Source organism: Euprymna scolopes, chromosome 7 (genome assembly GCF_053919585.1).
Source record: "Euprymna scolopes isolate OS-2025 chromosome 7, ASM5391958v1, whole genome shotgun sequence".
Taxonomy (NCBI): Eukaryota; Metazoa; Mollusca; class Cephalopoda; order Sepiida; family Sepiolidae; genus Euprymna; species Euprymna scolopes.
In genome coordinates, this window is record NC_136488.1 from 87,115,423 (window position 1) to 87,138,326 (window position 22,904).

At 34.4% G+C, this 22,904-nt stretch overlaps 1 protein-coding gene across 21 annotated transcripts in view; it reads left to right on the forward strand.

Moving 5' to 3' along the window:
- LOC145279820 (otoferlin-like) overlaps positions 1-22,904 on the forward strand; it is a 1,618,966-nt gene that overhangs the window by 796,457 nt on the left and 799,605 nt on the right. For all 21 annotated transcript variants that reach the window (XM_080131202.1, XM_080131198.1, XM_080131211.1 and 18 more), the window contains 2 exons: positions 2,430-2,573; positions 5,335-5,462. In XM_080131202.1, the coding sequence (XP_079987328.1) occupies positions 2,430-2,573; positions 5,335-5,462 (272 nt within the window). The remainder of the gene's footprint in view (positions 1-2,429; positions 2,574-5,334; positions 5,463-22,904) is intronic.

Genomic DNA, 22,904 nt, shown 5'->3' on the forward strand with positions numbered 1-22,904 from the left:
AAATGTCATATTTCTAAAAATCTGGACAAATCACTAAGAAATATAATTACAGATGAATTTCTCGTAATTTAAGAAAGGATAGTTATCTCCCTTGACATAAAAACCATCTAAACTTAACAAAGGGCCTTTAATATGATCACTATCGTTTATAAATCATATATATTTAAGTCCTATTTTTCTTTGAAGTATAGCCTGAGTATGTATTTTTCGTACCAGCCTAGGATGCAACCTCAAATATCAGTCGAACAGTGGTTTCGTTGTTGTCGGTCTGAGGTTTGTTCTGTTCAGTCCTAGGAGGTTTATCCTTCCAGGCTTTACCTCCTCTTTGAGAAAGAGTTAGTTAATTGCCTAAAGCGTCTTACCAGGAAATGTAAACCGAAACTGCTGAGGCACATTTTGTAGGCCAGAGTGCACTACACCTAGTGCACTAACTTTTTAAAACCTTACTTGACTTGGTGTCTAACCTCCTGCAACGGAAGTAAACAAATGTGCTATTCTATTTATTTTTGGTGATTGGGTACCAGAGATGAATATCTAAGACAACTTGTTAGCATCTGTCCATCTCAGGAGACAATGAAGTTCTGCACCTCAAATTAGTCTGTTAGTGAACTGCAGTGTGTACAGTGACTGTACAAGCCTATTCTGAATTGGCAGGCTCTGCTGCAGATGCCACAGATGTAAGTGGTGTTTGGCTCCGAGAACTCTGTTGCAGCACTCTGTGCTTTCTCCTCTCATTTTGCTAGTCTCTACTCTCCTCACTTCTTTTTAAGCATGCCTTTACAGCACTTTTCCAGTGTCTGTGGTCTTCAACATCAGACTTTCAGCCTGTTTGGTCGATGTCACCTGCCCTCATGACTCGCTCAGAGACATCCTTGTAGCATATGACAGGTCTTGCTGCTAGTCTAGAGCTGGTTGCAAGCTTGCCATAAAAATATCCTTTCGGATCTTCCCATCATCCATTTGCCTGGCATCGCCAAGCCACCAGAATTGTCATTGGGTCAGCAGAGCAAACATGCTTAGGATGTCTACCCCAACAAGGCTGGTCTTGTTTGCGATGTGGTCTTGAGACTACTAGGACATCCATTAAAGTGTGCAGGTTGTATATATGTATAAAGAACAGTGATAAAGAAACAGTATTTATTACAGTTCCTAAAATTCAATGGGTTTTAATTTTTACAGGAAATAAAAAATTTGCATGTAAATAAATTGTATTAGTTCTATCAAACGTTAAGATACTACTCCTAATAATAATAATAATGATAACCGGCAGAACCCGTGGAAATTCCATGTTAGTTAAAAACTTTTAAAACACATTTTAAATAAAATGAATAAAAAATTGAAATATTTCAGAATAGAGCAATATATAAGTTTTGTGGTTTAATTTTAAATTCTGAAAAAAATATATGCATAACTTGAGTTCCTTCAGCTATAATCGAAACCAAGCCAAAAACTTCTGAAGAATTCTTGGTAAAATTATTTATACAAGAAATGGAAGGTTATAACAATTGAATAGACATTCACTCGGAGGAAAAAAGATGTGAGCATGATATATAAAATAAATAACACACACGCTATCATATTAATATATAGATATCGTAACAATGGTAGTAATAATAATCATAATAGTAGCCATTACAGTAATTATATTAATAACAATGATAATTATAGGAATAAAATCAATAATAATAATAAGAAGAAGAAGAATATGAATTCAATAATAAATGTTTTGCATACATGGGTATTTTATTCTCTTTGTTCCCCCTCAAGATCCAAAATGTTTATTATGTATATATGCATGCGTGTGACATATCTTAATTGGATGTTTTTCCTATTCTCTTTCAATGTTGGCTGGCATCATCATTGCTCTTTGATCATCTCATCTGTTTAACTATACCAATGAAACGTCTTTTCATACAGAAATGACAGAAAAAGACGTCTGCTGAGAGTTTCTTAAAAGTTTTATTTTGGGAGAGAATTGACTCACAAAGATATTAACGTTCTTTTAATTAATTATTTAGTTAACTCGTCTACTTCACTAACACGGGTGGATATAACAAAGAAAGTTCTCCAAGGAAGCATTTGACACTTGGCGATAATCAAAGTTTTCTTTCTACATTAGTATTGGCGGTGTGTCTCATGTCTGCTTCCATAGACAAGTGATTTGAAAACTTTTCTCTCCACTTGAAAAATGTGACGTTTTCGCCATGTTGACTAATATCTCTGTTTTGTCTAACTGTTCTGACTTCTCATTATGTTTTATCCTTTCCTGTCACACATCTCTGGGAACGATTCTGTTTTGCAGATTTGGATCATCATGACCTGTACTCAGCGTGATCCTTGTCAAACTTTATACTAGCTGACTTAATCGCTATTGACATAGGGTTCCTAACATGTAACAATAATAATAACTCTCTCACTTATTATTCCAGGGATCTTTAAAGATCTACAAAATTCCGCTTCCACCTGACATAGAAGACACAACAATCACAGGTGGTGACCCTCAATATGGTCTCTTTCAAGGTTTACCAAGCAATGATCCTATCAAAGTGCTTGTAAGGGTATACGTAGTGAAGGTAAGTAGCCATTTTTTTCTTTCATTTCGCTATTTATCAAGGCTAGTAGTCACTTAAGGATTTTTTTGTTTACATAGGAGTAACCACTTATTAAGGCTCAGAGGCCACTCGTGGATAAGGGTTAAAGTGTATCCATGGGACAATATCATAGGAATCGTTAGTAGTGTACATTTGATAAATTGGATTACTTAAGGGGAACGGATCATCAAGAACTTGTTTACGTTGGACTTGAAGACGACCATATGGTAATCAGCTGGAAAGCAGGCAAACGAAAGGCTGGTATGCAGTTCTAAGAAAGAAGCTTTGTTCATGGAATCTACGTTTAGGTTTAGGCACGGATAAAGAGTGTGGGAAATTATTGATAGTGTTTTCAGCTAGACGAGTGTTTTTCGTGAAAGTTTGGCGAGGAAGGACATTAGATTGGAGCTCAGATGAGCACTTGCCATGAAAATAACGATAAAGCAGAGACAGGTTCGCAACGTCTCTTCTGTGAGAAAGAGGTTTCAGGGAAGAGAAAAGGCTACAAAGTTTATTTTGAACTGTCAAGGTAGGATAAGGTCTCTCTAGCAGCTCCTGCCCAGATGTGGCAACAATACTCCATCCTTGGACGTACCTGACTCTTGTATAGGATAAAGTGTGTTTGTGTATATTTATTGCATAATGATCGTTATCTTTAGCTCGTTGTCTTTGTCCAAATTCTGGGGTTTGATTTTAACACTTATCTTACTGATGCAATCTTCGCCACTGCTGCAAATAAGCTTTTCCTTCCAAACATTACCACAACTCTTTAGTCTGCGATTTTACAATTATATATGATTTCTCTATCGAAGGACAGACTAGCACTCAGAATAAACAACTAATCCAACAGAAACACTTAAGATCCAAACACACATCTGTCTATGAGGTTGACATAAACCAAAATCAATTCCCTGCCTGTTTTTCTCCAAATATATATAGACATCAATTGGAATATGCAGCGGTTCACTTGAGATTTATCAGCTGTTAATCTATGGACATAAAAACTAACTAGCAATGAAGGACCTTTGTCTGGAATAGACATATCTACTATAGAATTTCAAGTAGCTCGCAATCTCAGCATGCACGGAAACGCGTTTTTAAGAAGGCATTATTTTTTCAAGAGGCCAACCAGTTTCTTGATGGTCTCCTCTCTCCACTTCCCATTGCAAGTCTGCTGTTTATAGTATGCATCGATGTACCCCCACTAACCGTTCACCATTGTGTATGATTACAAAGAGTTAATAAGATGAACAGATTGTCAGTTGAACGATGATGAATATTATGAGACGATTAAAAATAATTAATAGAATGCATATATATGCTTTTATTTACATTGGATTTGAAGATGATCATGTTGTGTCCCTCAAGAAAGCAATCTTCTGAGAACGTGTTCCATAGGTGAGGAGTTCTTGGAAATATCATTTGGAAATATCACTTTATTTTAGGTGGCCATAGGAAGAACAGAAAGTTCTTTACAGCTGTGATAGCAAAACATGTCTATGGAATTCACCATTAGAACTAGAAATTACCCGATTATTGACTTCAAATTGTTAGACTTGTTCGATCTTCATAAGCGATGCAGTGTTGATGGTTAAATGGAGCTAACTCAACCCACTCCAGGTGAACGCTGGTTCAAGTATAAATATATGTCCATCCATCCAGCGCAGCTGCACCCGAGGTTGAACTCACTACACGAGTTTGTAGTGTAATTCAAGTCTTGTCAGTAGCTGAATACTTGATGCTTCACCAGGGCTATCAAGGGTATTTTTTATCGTGACGCCATCACTAGATGAGGTACCTACCACAGCTTAACAGAGTCTCATTTACCCTTGAGAGAATGATAGACCACGCCAGTTTCTCAACCTGGTATTTTTACCTCTCAATATTTTACCTCTTAGTATTTCGCCTCGCCTTCCTAAATGGTCACCCATCTGGTACTGGCCTGGCTCAACGTTGCTTAACTTTGGTGATCTGGCGAGAACCAGTGTGTCAACGTGATTGGGCAAATATATGTAAGTGACCAAATAAACTAAATTTGTGATAATCATCATAGTATAACTGTGTATCACGAGGACACGTGCATAGTGGATAAAATATTTGGTAAAAGTTCAATTGTAAAGTTACACTCTTCTAGTAGTTGAAGGTTCAATCTTCAGTGCGGGCGACACTCAAAATACAATTGCGAATTACTATGCTTTTCTACCTAGTCATGACTGATTGATTGAGAGCATACTATACCCGTGGATTAAATAAAGGGTTGTATTCCAAATTCCATGCAGATCCACAACTTCGACAGAAAGATTCCCAAGTTCAACAAGAGACACCTGAAGAAGGTCGGAGGTTATATCGACTGAAACGTTGCGAAAATAACACTCAAGATGAGGATAGTAGTCCGAAGAATCTAAATAATAGAAATAATCAATCGGCCAAAAATTACTTTATTGATAAAAAGTTCGATCCTCGGAATTATGATGTATATTTTCTGCAAATTTGTTTTATATATGACATAATCAGGTAGACACACTCCTGTTAGATCATTAATGTTAAACGACGTTAAACCTGATCAGTACTTAATCGGTGACCATTTGAGAATACTAGATGATGTATGTGGTTTCTGATTATCTCCACATTGTTTTCTGTAATCCTGAACTTCTCTGTGTCATTTATTATTAAAAAAAAAATTGAAACTTGCAGGCTGATTGTTATGAAATATCACATTGCTTTTTCCTTAATATTTCTACAGGCCAATGACCTTCACCCGTCGGATATCAATGGCAAGGCCGACCCTTATCTTGTAATACGTCTTGGAAAGACTGTTATCAATGACAAAGAACATTATATATCAAAACAACTAAATCCAGTCTTTGGGAAGTAAGTACGTTTTTTTCTTACTTATTTTTTTGTATACTATTACCGCTATGAAAGATTTATTTTTATCTGTCTGTAAAGATTATGCATTTTCAGAACTCTGTTTATTCATTTATCTCGTTTGCTTTGATTGTGAAGCATATGAATATTTTAATTGTCTGTTCTATCCAAATTAGAACGCGTGGATAGATACTCTAGATGGATTCTCTGGGCATATGGAGTGTTGTTAAAATTCACAGTTCAATTTGTTGACAAGACTGAGTGCGTCAAAACGTAGCAGACAGTTAAAAGGCCGTGGGGGACAGAAATTTCATTTATTACTAGTTTCTCTATAACAAACTATAAAGAATAAACAGAGACAAGTGGTCCCTTTTCTTTTGAAAAAGAGATGTATTCTCGAAATATTAAAACCTCTAACATCCCGGTTATATCAAACAGTAAGTTCATATTTCCTGATTTGTATTGTGATTATCTTGAAAAAAATAAATGGATATATGAAGTCAAATAAAATAACAAAACAAATAAGACCTTCTTTCATTTGTTCATTTTTGTTCATACGTCACACCAATACAACAGCCGGCTCCCTGCCTTACTAGCGCCATCTTATACTCGTCCATATCTATTTACTAGCAATGCTTCAAGTAAACTACCTTTCTCTATTTTATATATATATATATATATATATATATATATATATATATATATATATATATATATATATATACTAGCATTTCAACCCGGCGTTGCCCGGGTGTTTGGATGTGTATGTTGAGCAAAAAAAAAAAAATGTGGTCAATTATTTTAACTTTGACCCCTATTATAACCCCTTAAAATTTATTGTTTTGGGCTCACATCAAGTTATTAAGTCAGATCAATGCCCAAGGAATCTATATCTAAAATTTCAAGTGTTTAGACCTAAAATTCTCGCGGAGTTTGGTAGAGTTCTCAAAGGTCAAATCGTTTAACTTTGATCCCTTAACAGCCAAATTTTCGGCTGAAAACGGATTACAAAGATTTTCCCAAATCTCAGTATCCTGTATATCAAATTTCGAGTCTGTAGACTTAAAATTTACAGAGTTATTGCATATGGAAATGTATACACACACACAGACAGACACACAGACACGTTCACTTTGATAGATATATAGATATATATAACTTGAGGTTGTTATTTTTCAGGGGTAAGGTAACCAGTGAAGTATAACGAGGTTGATACAAGAATGTTCAATACCGAAGTAGAACAACGTATGTTTTTGTTTTTACACAAGCAGTAATATGTTGCTGCACAGTCATGAACATGTTTCGGCTAGCTAGTTTTTAGTCATTAGAGGCCTCTTCAGGCGATCCAGCTTATATGAAAGCAGAGTTTGCAATGAAAATTTCGGGTCATCTTCCGGTAAAAGTCATTAAGAAATAGAAACAAGGGATAAGATTTAGCTGCGTGCAAAGGGGTGTGGGAATAAAGTAGACAGGGTGGGCGTTTTAGAAGTTAAGATGGAGACAGTGAAGGACAGAAAGAAATGCTAGCTGTGTGCATGTGCGTTACTTGTCTCAACTCCTAAATATTCTGGTGTGTATCAGGTTAATTTAGGAATGAGTGTGAATTTTATTAGTATTTTGGAACATTCATGCGAAAAAAGTTTGAGATTTAAAGACAGGTTATTCAGTTATAGAGTGCACTCTATAACTAAATGACCTTTAAATCTTGTTTGCACACAGCTAAACCTTATCACTTGTTTCTATTTCTTAATGACATTTACCGGAAGATGAGCCGAGATTTTCATTGCAAGCTTTGCTTTCATATAAGCTGGGTTGCCTGATGAGGTCTCTAGTTGTTAAAAACTAGCTGGCCGAAACATGCTCATGACTGTGTAGCAATACATTACTACTTATGTAAAAACAAATAAACTATATATATATATATATATATATATATATATATATATATATATATATATAGTGAGTTATGATAAAAGATATATGCTAGTTAATCTACACAGAATTTTCCGCATTTCATCCTCATGACGAATTCTGACAAGGATGAAATTTCTGTGTAGTAGTGGAGCGATTTCCAGCTCTTTACATCTCAGTAGCAGTGTGCCTTGTTTGGGGTGAATTGAAATCTAAAAACATTCATCCATTTTTATCTTTCCTTTTAAATAGACGCATTCAAAAATCATATCTGTATTTAACGAAACATTAATGAATGGTGAATGGAACAGCCATTTTTGTTGAAACGTAAGTTGAATCAGCCAAAATTGCTCCCTACCTCCCCAGAAAATCATAAAGAGAAAATAATTATTAAAAGTAAGTTAAAAAAAAAAAAAAAAGAAGAAAGAAATGAGTCACTTCTGTGTTTTCAATGTAATAATTATTAACTAATTCTTAAAATTGATAACCAGGAAGCTTTCTTCTGGCAGGTCATTATAAAGCTATTAATTTCTTTAACACTCTCAGTATTAAAGATACGATATATATATATATATATATATATATATATATATATATATACTAGCAGGGAGACCCGACGTTGCCCGGGATTAAATGATGATCAACGAATATTTCACACTTCAAAATTTCATTGTCATCAAAATCCGTGAAATTGCCCGAGAGGAAACTTCACATGCCTCCATGCAGTAACTTAGTCCAAATATATGTTATTTTACATTGCACTCTAGAGATCCTACTGTTTCTTTTATAAAATTATTTTATATAAACTTCTGGAAACTTAACTGGAAACTTAACGAAAAAACAAACATTAAGAAATTTTCACGTGGGGTGTGAATCTACAGACCATGACATGCTCAAAAAAACAAACAAAAAAAAAATACACGTAAATTTTCAAGTCTTATAAAATTCTTTGGAGTTAATGAAAGAAAAATGAAGGAATTTACGTGCGGAGTTTGAACCTATAGACCACGTCATGCAAAAAAAAAACCCCAAAAAATCATGTTATCAACTTACCCACAGTAAAATTTTCACGGCTCGTTGTTTTATCATTGTTGCTAAGCGACGACATGGAAAAAATGGCTTTACCGATGATAGATAAATTAAAATAACAGTTTCGAGTATCGATTTTCGGTAATTATCAGGGGTATACGGAGATAAAACTTAACTAAGATCACTCCCAGACTTATACACTAAAGTTCTGTAAATTTTAAAGAAAATCTGTCCAGCCGTTTCAGAGTCTATAAGGAACGAACTCACATGTGCACAAACACACAGACAAAGTTGCATTTATATAATTGTATATATATATATATATATATATATATATATATATATATATATATAGTCATCCACATAGAATACTGTTTCGCTGTTTCACAGCTCATCAGTGCAGCTAGACAAGCAACTACCTCAAGCCAGGATCCAAACCTGACCGCCCATATGACAGTCGGAGCTTTACACCATTGCGCTATATGGCTGATACTATGCGGGCAGTGAATTAACAATGTCTTGACATTGTCCAAATACCTAAGCTCAATTTGTTTACACAAAGAGCATTCACTTAATACGCTAATGGAAATTTGTATATCACTTCCCAATATGCTCAACCTAAGACAGGGAGCATTATAAATGATTTTTTTCATTTTAACATTTGCTTTATATATATATATATATATATATATATATATATATATATATATATATATATATATATATATATATATATATATATATAAAAATAAAATAAAATATTATATATATATAATAAAATATAAAAAAAATAGTAAAATAATATACTAAAAAATGGTTATAAAGGCTATCTATATTAAGCAATTAGTGATATCTAAAAAAAGGGCTATAATATTTTTTCTAGGTTGTTTACAATCTATATATATAAAAACGAAAATGTATGTATGTATGTACGCTTTTCCTCAATGTCCACAAAAGGCTTCTTTCAGAGAAGCGCTCGCTCGCTTCACAACTTCTTAAAACTTTTTATATCATCTATAAATTGTAATATCTCACACTTAACCACGGAGCTCGCCTGTCTATTTAATTTTATATACTTTCAAACGTTAATTATTCGACATTTCCCCGCATCGGCACGCGTTACATTCGGTTTTCGGTATAAACAAAAAGCAAAACTCGACTCTAATTACTGGCCGAAAGCCAGTGGTCTCTAGAGAGCTAAGTAACGTTTGGTTAATGTCGACTTCGTCATATCAGACGGTAGCTTTTATTTCGAGACGAGACGCTCTCCCTAATAAACAGGGAGCGGGTTTTTAAAAACAAACAAACCGATTTATTGACCTCATTAAAAACTGTCCCGCACAAAATGCTGACTGCTGAATACCTATCGCTGTCACGTCAATCAAAAACGCGCACCTGTTTTTTTTTTCACACTTTACTATTTTCCAACTGCGCGTCGTCAAGGCTTTTTTTTTTTTTTTTTTTGCACATTTCGGTTTTTTTTCACACACACCTACAAACACCCGGGCAAGGCCGGGTACCCCTCGCTAATTTATATATAAAATACAAAGTGGAAAACATAATGACAAATTGCCGATTAGAGATTTTTAAAAAATATATAAACAGAAATTATTACTATACATGGTGGCCCACTTAAAGTAGCCCAGAAATGTAGTAGAGAGGAGGAACATTCTTTGATTGTTTGAATTACAGGTAGTATTGTTTAAACTCCCTTCAGTGTTATAAAAGATGCTGGATGCGCTCCCTGTTGACATCTATGCATTTCTGGGCACGTTTAACAACGGTTGCAGATACTGCCTGTAGATCTTCTCTGGTGATTCTCCTGATAGCGTTCGTAATGTCCTCCTTCAGTTGGTCGTGATTATGAGGATTATTTGCATAAACTTTCTTTTGAAGTGCCTCAAAGATAAAAATCCCATGATGACAAGTCCGGGGAACATGGTGGCCATAACCCTTTGCTCATTGTTCTCTCTTCTGTAAACATTTCAGGAACTCGTGTCAGTGATCTGTGAGATGTGTGGCATGTAGCACTACCTTGTTGGAAAAAGAATCGCATTTTGTCTTGTGGTGTCAGTTGGTCGCTAAGAGAAATATTAGAGAGACCGGGCTACTTTTAAGTGGGCCACCGTGTGTGTGTGTGTGTGTGTGTGTGTGTGTGTGTGTGTGCGTGCGTGTCCTTTCTTGGACGAAGCACTCACAAGGAAATCGTTAACTGCCACGAGCTTTTAAACCATTACTCATTGAGTAAAACCAATTTGAGTTTTCCAGTATTCAACAATGTTTGCATTGAGACTACACCTACATTCAGCAGATGTCTGATAATATAATAGGGTAAGGGTTAGAAGCACAGATAGTCAATTAAACAGTCGAGTTTCGATTCTTGTTGGAGGCACCTGTTTGTTTAGTTGCACTGAAGAGCTGTGATACATGGAAGCATTCCGTCTGTTGATAACTATCTATCTATACTCCTATAAATTCGTTTCTCTTTTGTGTGTATTGATATTAATATTAAACCCCCTCTTTTCTATTTATTTAAAAAGAAAATACAATTTTCTTATATATGGGTTGTGGAAATGCATTCACTAGCAAAAGATCTAGCTAATTTGCATATTCTTTTAAACATTCATTTTAATTAATTCCCAATAATTTTTTTTTCGTTTTCTTATGGGATGATCATCTAGAGTTAACAATTATGTGTAATTATTTTCATGCAGATATTCTACATGATTTATACTTGCATAATATTTGCGTAAAATCTTTACAGTCAACAAAAAATTGTTTCTATATATATTTATGTATACGTATATATTTTTGTTTAATCTATTAGTCTATCTATCTATAAAAGTGAAAGTGTATGTGTGTCTGTCTGTCTGTGTACATTTCCCTACGCAATAATTCTGTCAATTTTAAGTCTATAGACTCAAAATTTGATATACAGGGTACTGAGATTTTGGGAAAATCGATGTGATCGGTTTTCAGCCGGAAATTTGGCTTTTAAGGGGTCAAAGTTGAACGATTTGACTTTTGAGAACTCTACCAAACTCTTCCAACAACTTTGGGTCTAACCACTTGAAATTTTAGATATAGGTTCCTTGGACATGGATCTAACTTAATAACTTGATTTGAGCCCAAAACAATAAATGCTAAGAGGTCATAATAGGGGTCAAAGTTAAAAAAAATTTGACCTCTGCGGTCTCTACCAAATTACTCAGACAATTTCTGGTCTAAACATTTGAAATTTAACATAAAGTGTATTCAGAGATAGGGCAAGCTTTTGCATCGGTTTGGGTCGAACATTTTTAGTTACCAATATATAAATGTATATATGTATGTATGTATGTATGTATGTTTGCATGTCTGCCCAACACTTTCGATAGAGGCGACGGATTTTCTCAAGATCAGTATCGTTTTAAAGTTCGACCTTTCAGACGACAAATATCGAAAAATTGGCTAAAAACATTAATATCTTCACCTTAAACTAGGCACTTTTTTTTTGCTTTTTTCGCCGATATTTTTTTTAAGTCATCTTCTCCTTTCGATTGTCTAACCTAAATTTTAAAAAAATGTCACTTCCGGTTTGGCGGTGGTCGTAACAGCGTAGACGTAAGGTTTTTTCCCGTTCTTTTCCTCCTTTGCGGTACGGGTTCGAGCCTGCCTTCCTACTACCACTTTTTAATTTTTTTTTTTTTTGCTCAACATTCACCTCCGAACACCCGGACAACGCCGGGCACCCATGTATATATATATATATATATATATATATATATATATATATATATATATAATTATAAGAATAATCGTCTCTAAATGGATAACATTTAATCAGTGAACAGAACAGTTTTGTCCCACTTTCATGTTCCTTTACAACGATAAAAATCAAGATATAATAATACTAAACCTTATGTCTAGAATCCTTATTTCAATTTTGATCAAAATCCATTATGATTTTGATTCTAGAAAATGTATAAAAATTAACATTCAAGCTTATGCTATATACGGCATAATCACATTGACATACCAGTTCCCGTTAAATCATCGAAGTTAAGCAACGTTGAGCCTATTCAGCGTTAAAATGGGTGACCATATGAGAATTCTAGGTGCTGTATATGCTCTGGACTTATCTCGGCATTTTTTTCAGTCATCCTAGACTTCTCCTAGCCACTGAACTCGAGCAGTGCCGATTCAGGAGAAGTGTGGTTGGGATTGCATATAGTCTTGAAAAGAGGCGATGCTAAAATATTCCTAAAAAGCAATAGATGCGAAATCTGTAACTGTATTCTAAAAATATGCTCTGTTCATACCTACATTTAAGCAAGACATATTTTCTGTGCAGGCTGCAATTAAACAAAGCGCGAATATAAAATCTGGCCAAAGCAAGTCAAAATTGATATACCCCAATGGAACTGTATTTGACATTAAAGAAAATGGCCGTCTATATTATTTAAAAAGTATGGTTCCCTCAAAAACTGCCTGTCACGACATGGAAACCTGGCATAAAATTCTCGGACACTGCAATACAGCTGATATTAAAAAAAATTACCAAATATAGTCAAAGGCATGACTCCCAAATTGTGATGTGTGTGCACAGGGGAAAATGACAAAAGATATAAGCCGAACGCCAGACAAAAAAGCTAAAAGAATTCTCTCACTTCTGCATTGTGACTTAGCAGGTCCGATCAGCCCGATGGGGAGAAATAATCTAAGATACGTTTTGAACTTTATTGATGATTTTTCCGGTTTAATTATAGTTTATTTTCTTTTAAAAAAATCCGACACTATCCTCGCCACTAAGAAATATTTAGCTGATATTGCCCCGTACGTTTCAGTAAAATGTATTTGCTCAGACAATGGGACTGAATTTACTAGCAAAGACTTTGAACTTCTATTTATTAACCACCATATTAAACATGAGAAGTCTGCGCCATACTCCCCCTTCCAAAATGGCACCGGTGAAAGGAGATGGCAAACCCTTTTTGAGATGGCAAGATGCCTACTTATCGAATCGAAATTAGTGCATAGTTTATGGACGTTCGCTTTAATGGCAGCAGCATATATCAGAAATAGATCGTTCAATAAGAGGCTAGGAAAAACGCCATATGAAGCGTTTTGCAGTGTAAAACCTAAAATGAACAGAATGCATCTATTTGGTTCTGATTGTTTTGCATTTATAGAAAACACCAGTAAACTAAATACTAAAAGCGAAAAAGGTATTTTTGTGGGTTATGGTAAAGAGTCCAGCATATTTAATCTACTTTCCAACCCAAAATGTCGTAAAAAGGGTTAGATGTGTAAAATTCAATGATACATTAAATTTTAAAAATGGCGATCCAGTGGATGAAAAACGTGAAATATTACCTAGCATCTTAATCGATCACAATGAAAATATTAATAACGACGACAATTACAGTACTTTTGACGAAAACAGTAACCAGACACGTCGATACCCAATAAGGGAGCAAAAAAGGTCAGACTTCTTACAAATTGAAAAGATACAAGATTACGCCATGGATTACTGTTATTCGTTGAACAGCGCACCGGAAAGTTATAATGAGGTGATTAATTCACAAAATCCCCAAGAATGGGAACAAGCTATGATATCCGAATTGAAAGCTTTATCTGAAAATACGAAATAGTGGCAAAACCAGCAGATAAAAATATAATTTCTTCACGCTGGTTTTTTTCCAAAAAAATCACAGCTTCTGGCAGTGAAACTTTTAAAGCAAGATTTGTTGCAAAAAGTTTTTCACAAATTTCTGGAGTGGAATATTTTGCAACATTTTCACCAACGACAAATTTAACGACAGTTAGAATTGTATTACAACTTGCCGCTCAATATAATTTAAAAATACATCAAATGGATGTAAAAAAATGCTTATTTAAATGTTCCGATTGATTGTGAAATCTACATTTACCCTCTGGAGGGATTTAAAATGAAAAATAAAAATTGGGTGCGGAAATTAAATAAATCGTTATATGGACTAAAACAAAGTGCACACAATTGGAATTTAACACTCCATAATTATTTAATAGAACCGGAATTCAAGCAATGTCTCATAGGCGCGTGCATGTATACCAAAAATGTAGGTAATAAATTGTTGATTTTGGTTTTTTGGGTTGACGATATATTACTCGCCTCAAACTGTGACAACACTTTAAAAGATGTTAAAAATGAATTAAATAAAAAAATTAAAATAGCCGAACCGCAACTGGGCCCATAACCTGTTAAGTTTTGAGACATTATGTTGAACAAAGATGGCGGCGTAGGTCAAATCAGTAACCAAGATGGCGGCCAAGAATCAAATGCGGTTGGTAGTAACAAAGATGGTGGCATAGTTCAGATCAGTAATTGGCAGTAACCAAGATGGCGGCATAGTTCAGATCAGTAATTGGCAGTAACCAAGATGGTGGCATAGTTCAGATCAGTAATTGGCAGTAACCAAGATGGCGGGATAAGGGTTATTGTAAGTACAGTACGTTAGTGTGGATATTTAAAGTGTCTACTTAAGGGGGCGTTTCATCAGGAATTTGTTTACGTTGGACTTGAAGACATCCAAGTTGTAGTCAGGAGGGAAGCAGGCAGACAGAACAGGGTTCCACAGGCGTGCAGTTCTAAGAAAGAAGCTTTGTTAATGAAATCTACGTTTTGATTTAGGCATAGATAAAGAGTGGGGAAAGTTTTTGCCAGTGGATTCAGCTAGACGGGTGTTTTTCGTAAAAGATTGGCGAGGGGTGACCAGAGATTGGAGTTCAGACGAGCACCTGCCATGGAAATTACGATAAAACAAAGATAGGCTTGCAACGTCTCTTCTGTGGGAAAGAGGTTGCAGGGAAGAGAAAAGGGCATCCCCCACTAAGCCACGAAGAGTAGAAAGTGAGGAAAACGTTTGCCGCATGCCTAGAATAGAATAATCATACAGATGTTGTGTATATTAGCATATCCGTTTTGACAGTGAGAATGTATGTTTGAACTGTGTGTATGCATTCAATCAGCAGAATATATGTACTTCCCTTGCCACACACAGGTTCGTGTGATATTGTTCTTCACTTCAGAGTTTTCCAGGCAGAATTGTGTCATACACGTATTGTCTGTGAAAGAAAAGGAGACTTGTTTGCTTTATTTACAGCATATCAACTCTTTTTGAGTTATTTAAAGTCAAATCTTATAAATTTTGAATAAGCTTGTTATGCTTTTAAGTTATTTATGTCCTTAAATATTTACTATTAATATTTGGTTTGGTTGTTTTGTTTTAAAATCTATCAGCTCCGGTTATTTAATGTTTAATCCAGAAATTTTTGGTAAAATTTTTATACTTCAAGTTCTTTATATTTTCAAATATTTATTCATGTTGAGTGGTTGTTTTGTAGAGGAAAACTATTGTTTTAGAATTTTGCACGACAGTATTTAGTTTTACAAAGGAAAGGGAAAAAAAACAATAACATCAATGTTTCTTGCATTTTAGGTTAGAAATAGATATGGTAGCACCAGAAAAGAAAAGAAGCTAAAAACCACACTGTGTTTGGGTTTTTATACTATGTGCAATATTTTGAAATGAATATCTCTAGAGCTTTGATTGATTTAAAGAAACTGCTGATTTGAGCTTTTGTCCAAGCAAGAGTCGATACTTAAAACAAACAATCACTACTGCCTTTACTTTGAACAAAACTACTAGAATCTGTTGCTGAGATAAGGTCCCGATTCCTGTAAAGTATCTGTTCAGTTATTTATGGGAGGGACAACTTGGAGGTTGGCAACAGGTGTGTACTATAACTACTGCTAAGAGAAATCAACCATGAATGAAGCATTTTTTTTCTTCACCATCCAAGCTAAGCTGTCAGATGTGCTATCCCCAATTCCCCAGCCTCATTACTACAATCCACACCCTGAGCAACTGACCCACCCTCACCTACACAGCACATATACAAAACAAAAAGAAATAAACTTGCAAAAAAATAAAAGAAACGAGAAAGGCTTATTGCTATTGTTTGACCGACATAATAACAGCAGATTCCAAACATTGATAACCTGAAAGAAGTCCATCTTTCTTTTTCCTTCTTTTATGTGTGGTGGTTGGTCATTATAAAGCTATTAATTTCTGGAATCTGTGTGGAGAAGATGAGGTGCAGGAGAGTTAGGAAAATACAGTTGGTTTAAAAAATAAGCAAAAGTAAATATAATATATATTTTCGTGTGTATGTATGTGTGTGTGTATGTATGTATATATATATATATATATATATATATATATATATATATATATATATATATATATACTCGGGTTTTTTTTTATATTCAAAAGTAATGGACTAATGAATTCAACGAGGTTGTTAGATAGTGCTCAATAAAAAGAGCTGATAATACTTGTTTATTGTTATATAAACATGCTCACATCCCGCTGCTACAAACAGCCACTTGTTTCAATCAAACAACAGATATCATCAGGCAGCGACTTGACTATTCAAAAGTTCAATGAATAATATTAATAATTATTCATTGAACTTTTGAATAGTCAAGTCGCTGCCTGATGATATCTGTTGTTTGATTGAAACAAGTGGCTGTTTGTAGCAGCGGGATGTGAGCATGTTTATATAACAATAAACAAGTGTTATATATATATATATATATATATAGTGCAGCTAGACAAGCAACTACCTCAAGCAATGATCGAAACCCAATCACCCAAACGAGAGTCGGAGCTTCTAACCATTGTGCTATATGGCTGCTGCTATGCGAGCAGTGAATTAACAATGTTTTGACATTGTACAAATACCTAAGCTCGATTTGTTTACACAAAGAGCATCGCTTCATACGCTAATGGTAGTTTGTATATCACTTCCCAATATGCTCAACCCAAGATGAGCATTATAGCCATCCACATACAGTACTGTTTTGCTGTTTCACAGCTCATCAGTGCGGCTAGACAAGTACCTACCTTAAGCCATGATCATAACCCGACCGCCCAAACGACAGTCGGAGCTTCTAACCATTGCTCAACCCAAGATAGGGAGCATTATATACATATACACACACACAAACATATATATATATATATATATATATATATATATATATATATATATATATATATATATATATACACACACAGAGTTGAGCCGCAGGATATGGCATTAATCTGTTCCGGGTTCCGTATGGCAGGACCTAAGTAAAATTTTATACAGTACATATTAAAAATTAGTAACTAAATACAGTACAGTATATAATACACGTGTAGATAACCAAATAACATTATAAATAACACCGTAAGTAATCAGAGGTCGGAAAAACATTGTATTCCACATCAAAACCTGAAAGAACCGTATCCCAGGGTTCTACTATATATATATATATATATATATATATATATATATATATATATATATATGTGTGTGTGTGTGTGTGTTGTAATAATTTTTATAAGAAGTGAGGGTACGATTAAAGAAAATTGGAAAGTTCTACTTATAGACACTGGCAATAGGAACTGACCAATCAAATGGAGCCACGTTCTGCTAGCAGCCAATTAGAAAGTGGAATCGTTCCATAAAAATTTTTGGTTCTTATGGAATTACCGCACATATTTTTTTTTTTTTTTTTTGTCCACATGAGAAAAATCTTTGCTCTTTGCTTACAAAGACGGCCTAAAGAGGAGGTAAATAAAATAACTGTTTCAGTTACTGGAGTACCATGAACTATGTGCAGGTTTGCTGTGATGCATACACATATGGCCATGTCTAGACGCCATAGTGTCGTGTTATAACCTTGTCTTGTACATAATCTCACCTTGTGCTGTTTGTTCCTGTACGTGCTTTTCTCATGTCCTTGTACGACTAAGGAAACAATGCTTGTAAGTTGTTCATACCTTAAAAAAGACTAAGTCAAGACAAAACTTGTCAGAAGAGAGAGGAGGTTTATTTTGCTGGCTCTTTGTTCTATGCGCCTTTATATATATTTTTCAATGGGAAGGAGTAATGGTTCCGGTCAATGTAGTGTTATTTTCTATATGCAAGTTTGGTGTACCGCATATGTAATCAGTATTAAGAAAAAACAACTGATGGATGACCTAAAAGAAGAGAAGTTACTTAATGGTAATTTTTAAAGGATTTTTTGTGGATGGAAAGATACTGCACCTTTGCCAATATTTCAATCATAGTCATTTGTTTTCCTAGTTTTGCATACGAATTACAAAATATCTGATATTTACCCAAACCCACTCGCCTTGATGGAGGGTTATGGCATACACAATGTCACATAGTGTCACAATTTCTTTGAACACAAGAAATATGCCGACACACCTCACTGACAACTATATCTTGCTGACACAATAAACTCAATCAGTTTTTTTATGTCTCTCACATTCTTTTTATAGTAGTGGCAGTAAACTCATTCGATCTCTTTGTTTCCTTCTGTGTTTTTATGGTTGTTGTGACCGTTGAAGTAATAAAACAACAACATCATTACTTTGCTCTGAGGCTTTCATGTTCTTCATGCAGATTTATCTTATTTCACAGGCACAATCACATTGCATAATAAGTACACTGTTGAGTTGCATTGCTATTACATAGTGACAAGCTTCTCCTCACTTGCTCCCCAGCAAAAGGGATGGGGATAGAGCTCTGAAAAAGATATATGTATTTGTCCCAACCATTAACCAAAACGAATGTTTTTTTTTCTATTTTCTTTGCTGTGTTACTTGGAACTTCCTGTCCATTACATTATATCTTGCACACGTCAGCTTAATTCCTACTCCTAGATTCCTATTGAAAATTATCTTTATACACTGTGAAATTTACTTTATGTATGAAAATCAAAGAGGGGAGATATAACATATGAGAAATATTTGGAATCAAGTTTCTCCTTGCTGATATTTCAGATAATTTGAAACTATAGCAGCCAGTTTTAGTCTCCCTTCCATCAAGGCCAGAGATTTTAGGGAAATATAAGATATTTTGTAATTCATATGCAAAACTAGAAAAACAAATAACTGAAATATTGGTAAAGGTACAGTGTCCTTCTACCCACAAAAAATCCTTGTAAATTACCACTATCATAGGTTCTAAAGGGTGCTAAAAATGAAAACAACAGTTAAAATACCAGGAAACGATTAATTTCAATGATATGAATAAATTATAGTTTTAAAAATTGGGGGATCACTTTTCTATATTAATTTAACGTAAAATAAACACCCACTTTATAGCCAAAGTGGCCATAGAGTGAGTGCTCATTTTACGTTAAATTAATATAGAAAAGTGATCCCCTACTTGTTTAAAGAATAATGTGCGACCTAAAGGGCAAATGTCACATAGCACACTACAAAATTCAGGTCATTAGCTTTCCAACGAACCTTCATTTGTAAAATTCTGCTCAATAGTCGCCAAGATTTCGAACTTATATTGCCAAAAAATGGTGTATATATATATATATTTATATATATATTGATATATTTATACTCGTAGCCAAATTGAATATTGAAATGCTCATAGCTTTGGTTCTATGGGACGAAACTACACGAAACTTTGCAGGCTTTTTGAAGATTATAATACTATTCTATAGTTAAGTTTTTATGACAATTGGTAAAAAAGAAACTATATTTTCAAACTAATAAAATTTGCTTACATTTATATATATATATATATATATATATATATATATATATATATAGTGTCCTGGCAGGCTAGCTTTAGTTTTGCTGCTTTTGTTTTAGCTGTGGCCTTGCAGGCCACTAATATATATATATATATATATATATATATATATATATATATATATATATATATATATATTCTATACAACATGCCAGCCGATATAAAAAAAAGACCGCTTGGCAAATAGAAAAGATTTCCACAAAAATCGGAAAAAAAGAATAACTATGTTGTGTTCAATCAGACTTGCCTGAATAATGACTTGCTGCCAAAATATACAAATATATATATATATGTGTGTGTGTGTGTGTGTGTGTGTTCGACAATACAAAATTTATACGCAAATTTGAACATTGGCAGAAATCTCTTCAAAGAGCTCTGGAGATATTACCATTAATGTTCAAATATATATATATATATATATATATATATATATATATATATATATATATATATATAAAATTTGGAATTAAATTCACTAAATTAAGCAAATTTCGACAAATTTATTATTCAACAAGAATACAAAATTAAAAATCTTTTCCTCAATCCATGGATTCTGTATTCCTTATCGAATAATAAATTTGTCGTAATTTTTTTTAATTGACAGAATTTAATTCCAAATTTTCATTCATACTATTGCTCTATCTCGTATATTGGGCTTCTTTATCTAGTTGGGATTGTCATATAAATATTGATGCTAATATTTATATGGATTTTTAATTTACAATATTATATAATCTGTAATCTTAAAGTATTTAAAATTTTCAGTTAATTATATATATATATATATATATATATATATATATATATATATATATATATATATATAGTCATCTACATACAGTACTGTTTCGTTGTATCACCACTCCTAAGTGTGGCTAGACATACATCTTTCCTCAGTCGGGACCGAACCTAAACTGTTGTGTTGACAGTCGGCAGCTCTAACCATCGGACTATAGATATAGATATAGATACATATACAAATACACATCTTTAATTTGTGTCTGTCTGTCTGTCTGTCTGTCTGTCTGTGTGTGTGTGTGTGTGTGTGTGTGTGTGTGTGTGTGTGTGTGTGTGTGTGTGTGTGTGTGTGTGTGACTTCTCTTTGAGACACACTGGTGCCATTGATTGCTGATGTCTGGTGTTGATGACTTTTCAGAAAGGTGAGAAACCGAACAGGTATGGGAAGAAGGTGGTCACCACTTATGCCTACATCCTTTGGAATGGGTAATGTCATTACTCAGACCTATAAAACCGCCACAAAACAGAGAGAGAAAGAAAGAAAGAAAATAGCCGCAACAACAAAACAAACAGCAAACACACAAACAGATAAAACAGCAGACCCTGAAAAATATGATTTCTTGGATAACAGATGAATATGTTTGAAACTGGATAATGACTATCAAGATTATATTTCTAAAAGGTTATCTCGTCTTATCTAGATCGTTCCTTTCCCATAAATCACGATGCCTTCAAATTTACAAATGTATTAGCACTGCCAGTTTTAGGGTCCAATAAATCTGGCCAACCCACTTATAGGGCTCCAACATAAGCAATAGTCTGTTTACCTATTTAATCACATACTAGCTCAAATACCCATCTATGGTCAGGGTCATAATGCTGGTGTTGAAAGATTAGAAGCAGGTGTTTAAAAATAATGCTAAAAACGATAATTTTCCCTATAAGGCTAGAGTAAGCAAAGGATTACACTAGTGAAAAATTCTAAAAGAAGTTGACAGACTAGAGTTATGGCTCCGTTACAGGATATGACGGCATGGGAGAAAGTATTTGACACATAGGTAAGATCAAAGGCTACATTTAGAGCAAAGGAAAATTCCATAAGAAGTTAATAGATCAGAGTTATGATTACGTCACAAGATATAATGTAATGGGAGGAAATGTGTAGCAGAGGAACAAGTTCTAGCCGGGTGGGGGGGGTCGTTTTTATGTTTTTCTTCAAAACATCAATAATGCTATTTAATATTTCCTATTGATGGCTCACTCTTTCTCAACATATTCAATGAACAAAACACAGTGCGCATCCCAAAATATGGAAGCCAAAACCTTGACTGATGATGTTAGTGTCTTTAGTCATCTAAGACGGCTTTTACCTGCTACGGTCAACTCAGCTGACTTTTGATTTGACTTCAGTGTAAAGTTTTTTGATCCATGTTTTATTCGTTATTATATATTGAATAAATAACATGTTTATGTGTTGAAACAATTGCAAACAATCCTATGATTAGCTGCGGCATTGTTTTTGATCAGCTGCATTCGTGGTCCTGGTAATGACCTTTAAAGACATTCATTAGTGAGACCACATTAAGGGCTGTGGGGGATGTGGAGTTACCCCTAAGTTACCATTGCTCCCAGGTTTAGGTTTATTCACTTTAGCCTGGAGTGGTAATACCTGTTAGGGCATCTATTGCTATCAGATCAGGATGTCTGAAGATATTGGCTTCCGGAATAAAAATACAATAAACATTGATGTTATTGCTTTTCTTTTCCCTTTGCAAAACTTAATCATGCTCTCCAAAGTCAAAAACAACATTTTTTTTTAACAAAACCACCAGAGTCTAGGCCATTGTTGGGATGGCATGTTCTATGTTGGCTTAGGTGTATGGTTCTGCATTATTTGCAATTCTAGGAGGTCCATCCTCTTAGGCTTTGCTTAATTCTCTGAGAAGGTGTTATTATTAATCACTTGATGGACGGATGCTGACAAGGTTGTCAGACATTTTTTCTTTTTTGCAGGTCAGATTGCTCTTCTTCTAAGTCACTGGCTTTTCAAACCCTACTTTACCATCATTGTGTTGCATCTTCCAGCTCTAGGAGGGAGATAAACATTGAGAAGCAAGATCGATTCTTGCT